This window comes from Nannospalax galili, unplaced genomic scaffold (assembly GCF_000622305.1).
Source record: "Nannospalax galili isolate Female #2095 unplaced genomic scaffold, S.galili_v1.0 scaffold1138, whole genome shotgun sequence".
Lineage (NCBI taxonomy): Eukaryota > Metazoa > Chordata > Mammalia > Rodentia > Spalacidae > Nannospalax > Nannospalax galili.
The window spans coordinates 1-6,419 of NW_008342297.1; the positions used below are offsets into that span (position 1 = coordinate 1).

A 6,419-nucleotide genomic window follows, 5' to 3' on the forward strand; every position below is an offset into this window, starting at 1 on the left:
AATGCAGAGGATGGTATCTGAGGATTAGCTGAGTGTGTTCAGAGAGAACCTCACACTATTCCCTCCCTGCTTGGCCTGTCCACACCCAGATCTGGGTCGGACTGACTGCCCTACCTCACCTGGCCTATCCCTCAGGATCCATCCAAGGTTCCAGTGTAGGACCAGGAGGAAAGGCTGCCTGTCCTTACCTGGAATAGATCTTGGTGGTGATTTCAAGGTGTCGTGACTTGCTCCTCCCCACACTTCCAAACTGTCACCTCTGTGATCTGTAGAAAAGGATTCCCTCAGGTTCCACCCAAGTTCTCAGTCTGTGACCAAGGAGAAGTCATGGTGAGTTAAGTGACAGTGGAGGCAGTAGAAGCTCAGCGTGACCTGGGTGGGCCTGTCCCCCAGGCCCTGCTGCTCTGCCCTTCAATTCTCCTGGAGTGCAGGTGGACACACTCCAGTCACTGTCGCCAAGGAAAAGAACCATTCCCTAAGTCACTTCCTCCCCACACACCTCACTCTCCCTGTCCCCCACCTCTGCACATTCTGTCTGTCTCTGCCCTTGTTTCTGGCAGTCAGTGTCTCCAGATGCTTCTGTGTGGATGTGCTTCTCTCCCATTCTTCTCCTGTCTTTAACTCTTACACCTTGACCTCCAACATCTTTCTCATCTTATCTGTTTCTTTCTCTCTGTTTCTCTACCTGAGCACAGGAATGCATCCTGGGATGAGGTAATAGAATCAGATCAGAGAAAGGGACAAGAGGCAGAGAGAGGTGACGGTAACACCACTCAACACAAGAAGAGTGTGTGGAAGGCCCACGTGTGAAAGAAAGATCTGGATGTTGCAATCCCTGGATGTGCTGATGTCATGGCCGGAGATGAGGCAATCCCTGGATACAGGCCAGTGCTTGTGGCAGATGGCAGCCACAGAAATCCACAGGAACAGCACCTGTCTCTATCTGAGGTCAACAAAGAGCACCAGGCTTAGGGATAATAATGCTACAAAAAAGAAGCTTGTGACGGTGGAGGACGTGAGGATGGGTGCAAGAGGATGTGGGCCAAGCATCCTTTTGTAAAGAGTGGGACTCCCTGAGAGGCTGGGTATCTAGTGTTAAAAGGAAGACACCGGTTCCTTCAGGAAGTCTTCTGTTCTGAGAGACCCTGTGCTGGATAGCTTTAGTGTCAACTTGACACACCTGGGTTCATGGAGCCTCAATTGGGGAATTGCCTCTATTGGACTGGCCCGTGGCCATGTCTGAGGGGCATCTTCTTGATTAGTGATGTGGGAGAGCCCAGCCCACTGTGGGGGTGCCACCCCTGGGCAGGTGGGCATGTGTTGCATAAGAAAGCAGGCTGAGCAGGGGCCAGGGAGCAAGCCAGTAAGCAGCATTCCTCCATGGTCTGTGCTCCACCTCCTGCCTCCAGGTTCTTGCCCTGAGTTCCTACCTTGGGCTCCTTGATGAACTGTGACCCGGGAGATGTAAGACAAATGAACCCTTTCCTGGCCAAGTTGGTATTGGTCAGTGTTTTGTCACACCCTAGTGGAATGTCCTGGGATAAACACCTTCCAACCCTTGGGAAGATGTGCTTGCAAGCCAGCTTGGCCTGGCAGACATGCAAGTGAGAAGCGTCCTCTCTGAGAGGAGGCCAAGTTGCTCTGAATGTGTGTCAGAGTCAACTTCTCCCTGGGGAGAACTCACTCTGAAAACTTACTGTGGAGCTAGACCTTTCTCTGGAAGATTCGACGTCTAGAAACTCTGACATCAGGACTACAGGCTGCCACTTCTTCCTTCCTTTCCTGGGCAGGTCTCACTGTGGGCTCGCTGTGTATGTGACTGGCCCCTTCCTCTACTCAGTTTTCTGGGCTTTCCACCCAGCACAGAGTCGAATGCAGTGGCTTCATGCGGTTCATTTCCCCTTACTTTTCCTCTGTCTTATTTGTCACTGTTGTTCTTCCCTTTCTACTGTATCTCTTACTACTTTGACTTCTCTGGTTTCTTTTCTTAAACCTTCTGAATGTTTATAAAAACAATGGTAATAAACCAACCAAAGAAATAAAACCATTATTTTCCCCATTTTCCTTTTTCTTGAAGATCCCTTCTCCAAGGCTCACAAAAATTTTCATGGGGAAACCAGCAACAAGAACGTCTCTCTTCTCAATGGGCAGCAGCAGCTTTATATCTTGGTCACTCATCTGAGAATTTCCAGCACTACTGGATGCTGAGAAGAAACAAGCACTTAACAAAGCATTTGAAGGACCTGAAACACCGGAGGGTGCTCAGGTGGAGCCAAGAAGTTCAGAACAGACAAGAAAATAAGGGGCTCAGGCAATCAAAATGGCAGTATTGGGTGTTTAACACAAATAGAGTGGAAAGAAAGACACTGTCTTCCCCAGTGATTATTACTTCCGCATGACTAGGGAACACACATCTTCTACCAATAAGAGCCAGACTGGTCCAAACTGGAGACACAAGAATTCTTCCCGTGTGTCCCATAAATGATCAAGGTAAATGCAAAAGATCCCAGACAAAGAGTACCAGAAACTTTAAATGAGTGAAAAAGACTTTGAGGGAAGAGGAGGGGCAGATAGAAAGTTGGAGCCTTTGTGAAGAAAATGTACTTAATTCTATGACAACAGGAAGTTGTTGATCAAAAGTAGAAAAGTAAGGTAAGTCAACTTGCATTTTGGGGCACCATCTCACCGAGTTGGCCTGAATGGGTGTGATGGAGCAGGACTAGCAGAGGGCGGGGTAATCTGTGACTGGGGGCTGTTTCTGTAGTCTGAAGGAAAACAAGAGATCTGATTTGATTTTCTTTAGGGCAAAGGAAAAAAATCTACAGGGTGACATGTGGAAGACAGAATTGACCAAATTGTAAGACTGGCTTACTCTGGAGGAGGGGCAGTCATTAAAACTGTGCCTAAGAATGTTCCTGTGTTAGCTGGAGAAATAGTGTGGCATCCTGAGCTAGAGAACACCGGTCGAGGAGGCAGGTTTGGTGTCAGGAAAGATGGCATGTGCAATGTTACAAGTATTTTATACTGAGATTTCTGGAAGAGATCTGAGATCTGCATGAACATACTGGGTCATCAGATGAATGAGCAGGGACAGGTCTTGAGCTGTGTGTTTGGGGATCATCAAATTATAGATGTGGGTAGATTAGAATGCCTGGGGGAGACCAATGGCCCTTATGTGTTTCACAGTGCCACTTTGCAAGTTTGGACACCACAGTCTGAAAATTCACAGCTAATGTATTCACCTTCGGGCAGAAATGGGTTCAAGTACAGTGGCTCTTCTCTCCGCCCCTCCAGTATCTCACACTGTTTTCTGTTCCTTCAAGATGGTTTTGCTTTCAACTGACTTTTATTCATTTTTGGCTCTTACATCTATTTACAATTTCCTTCTTTTTCTCCTTAATATCATTTTCTCCACATCTTAAACTCTGCACCTTTTTGATAAGTGAGCTTATCTCCTTTCCCTAGGGTGCTCACTTCCCACTTGACTATGTTCTAGTTAGCTTGGAATTTCTTATTTTTCTGTCCTAAAATTTCGATCTAAAAATTAAAGTTCCCGTCTTTCTGTATATTCTTTCTGAAGTCATAACTTCTTTTGCTGCTTGTGTATCCTGAAGAAGTCCAAAGGTTTCAGATAATCTGGCTGTCTGTGGGTGGCAGGGGTCGGGGGGGAGGAAGGGATGGATAGATTGGTAAATAGATGAATGGATAAATAGATGCTTGTATAGACGCGTAGGTAAGTGGGTGGATGGAATGAATGGAGGACTGGAAACCGGATGGTGGATGAACAGGAAAGGAGGTGAAAGAAGAAATTCTTCTCTGTGCTGCCAGGAAAATAAAACCAATTAGAAAATAGGTCATTTCAATTCTTATTACCCTCTGTACCATAAGGCAACATGAGCATTCCTTCTGATTCTCTGCCTTCAACCATTTGTAAAGAAGGTTCCTGGGCCACTGACAAGAGAAGAACATGACAGACAGGAGATAGTGACCTGGACATGGACCTGGATGTGGTGGTGCTGGACTCTGACAAAGCCTCCAATTATGCCTAGGAATGGAGTGTGTTTGCACCAACAGATTTGCCCCTCTATCAGTGGCTGGCCTGGCCCCCTCTCCCTCTTCTGTCCCCAGTCGTGTCTTCACACACGGTTGCCTCTTCACGTGCAGCTGTCTATGGACCTCATTGATGTGACTCTCTGCTCCCGACTTCTACCATCTCTGCATTCTGTCTGTTTTCGTTCTTTCTTTCCAGTGTCCTTACCTCTTCTCCAATCAGCTCTCTATTCTTTTAACTCACTTCTACTTTGTTTCTATCATACATAATATTTCATTGTTCCTGTATAATCTCTGCCAAATGATTAAATTTTTTTCTTTCTTCTCAAACACCATCTCTGTAGTATAGCTACATGACACATGATGACATTTTAGTTGAGGATGGACCACATTTATTGTAAATATACTTTATGATGTTCACACAAGAAATTACCTAACAGCATATTTCTGCCTTTATCCCCATCATTAAGTGACATAGGTCTGAATTTAGATCAATATTTATTTAGCTCAAACTTGGCCTGCTTAAGAATTTTCACTTGCTACCTCTAATCTACACTTTGATGACTTTGTACCCTAAGCTCCCACCCAGGAGCATCTCTATTAAAAGACTCACCTTTCTCACTGGGGACAGCAACCACAGACTGAACAAAAGTGTGTAAGAGTGTGTGTGTGTGTGTGTGTGTGTGTGTGTGTGTGTGTGGTTGGGAGGGAAGGATACAAACAGGAAGACAAATCAATTGAGGTAACAGGTCATTTAAAACATAATCATGCCTCCCACCACCTGCTGGTAGCTTGGGCTTCTCTTCAGCATCTCTTCCATACACCCTCTGAAGAGTTATGTGCTCACAGGAAACCAAGGAGAAGCACTACAATGACCACATCACACACAGTGACAGGGAGAGACTGCCAAACATTCCTCCTGAGCTCTGATATTCCTCTCTCTCTCTCTCTCTCTCTCTCTCACACACACACACACGTACACACGCACACACATCCCTTCTCCTCCTCAGCCTTGCTCTGCCTCTTTTCCTTTCCACTCATCCCTGTTACTTTCTCCTCACCTTCTCTGTCCCCACATGTGGTTCTCCCACATCATGAAGCATCATGCACGCCTTACTTCTTTTTCTTTGTTGGCCAACAATGCTTTTACCAGTCCTACTCCATCTCTGTGCATCCTCTGATTCTAAGCTCTTGCATCTTACATGACAGACTCTAGTCTCAATCTCTCTGCCTTCCTCCTTTCCTTTTTTCCCCTGCAGACCTTTGGGGTCTCCTGTGAGAGCTCTGCTCAGTGATCCTGGGCACCCTGACCCCTGCTGGCCCCACACAACCTCCACCACACTGAAGGGTGAGTCCCTTACTCCTGCAGAACTACTTTGGCCTGGTAAACAAAGTCACACACTTCTATGTTCCTACTTAATCTATAAAATGGAATTAAGCAACAGTTTGTCCTTCTGTATTTGTAAGTTTGTGGAGATAAATGGCATTATTTGTGGAGATAAATGGAATTATTTTAAACAATCACTGAATTTGAAAATAAGGTTTTAGAAAGTCCTAATTACCTTGCTCATGGCTTGGTTGGGTGCTGATCTTCTGCTGGGCTTCTGTTCCCACAGCAAGCAGGTGATAGAAGTTGCCGTGAAAGATGAAGGAAAGGACGATCAGCGATTTCAAGTAGTGACCATGGCTGCAGCTTACACATCCAGGTGCATACCTGACTCCAGTGCTCTGTGGAGCCTTCTGGGCCTAGAGATAACCTGAGCTCCAGCAGAGCTCCAGCGGGTCCCATGTGCCCCATGCTCTGCTGTTGCTCCTGGAATCCTATAGCTGATCCCCACAGAGATGCACCTCTCAAAGCAGAAGACAGAGGGAAGGTTTCAAGCTGTGGCTACAATGACTTCAAAATGATCAGAGAACAGTGAAAGGCAATTTGAAATAAATAGTAAATGTAGAAAATGTTTTCTAAGCTACATATGCATATGAAAAAGAAGGCAGAGCGGTTTCTTTAGGAGAAAGTCATAGTTTTAGAGAAACAAGGGGGAGAGAGAAAGAGAAAGAGCGTTTCTCTGATTGAAGGGAGTCAGAGAAGATGGTCTGGTTCTAAAGCACACAGTAAGGACGAGGAACTAGCCCTTCCCAGATGGGACCCAAGATACAAATGGAAATCTGCTTCTGAAAGGCACCAACAAGAATGACTGCTAGTGACCCAAGATGGTGAGAACGAGAGGAGCAAAAACCATCTCAGGATACACAGAGCTGCACTGAAGATGACATGCAGACATACATGGAGAAACCAGACCCAGAAGACACGAGAGAAAAAGAAACACACACACACACACACACACACACACACACACACACACACACAC

The 6,419-nt window shown here is 46.0% G+C and overlaps 1 protein-coding gene across 1 annotated transcript in view; it reads right to left on the reverse strand.

The window, feature by feature from the left end:
- Window positions 1-188: 188 nt before the first annotated feature.
- Window positions 189-6,419, reverse strand: part of LOC108491091 (nuclear body protein SP140-like protein) — a gene marked incomplete at its 3' end in the record, with an annotated part of 27,116 nt that continues 20,885 nt past the window's right edge. Inside the window, exons 4-5 of the mRNA XM_017799368.1 lie at window positions 5,613-5,654; window positions 189-266 (exon numbers count right to left, since the gene is read on the reverse strand). Coding sequence (XP_017654857.1) covers window positions 189-266; window positions 5,613-5,654 — 120 coding nt within the window. The remainder of the gene's footprint in view (window positions 267-5,612; window positions 5,655-6,419) is intronic.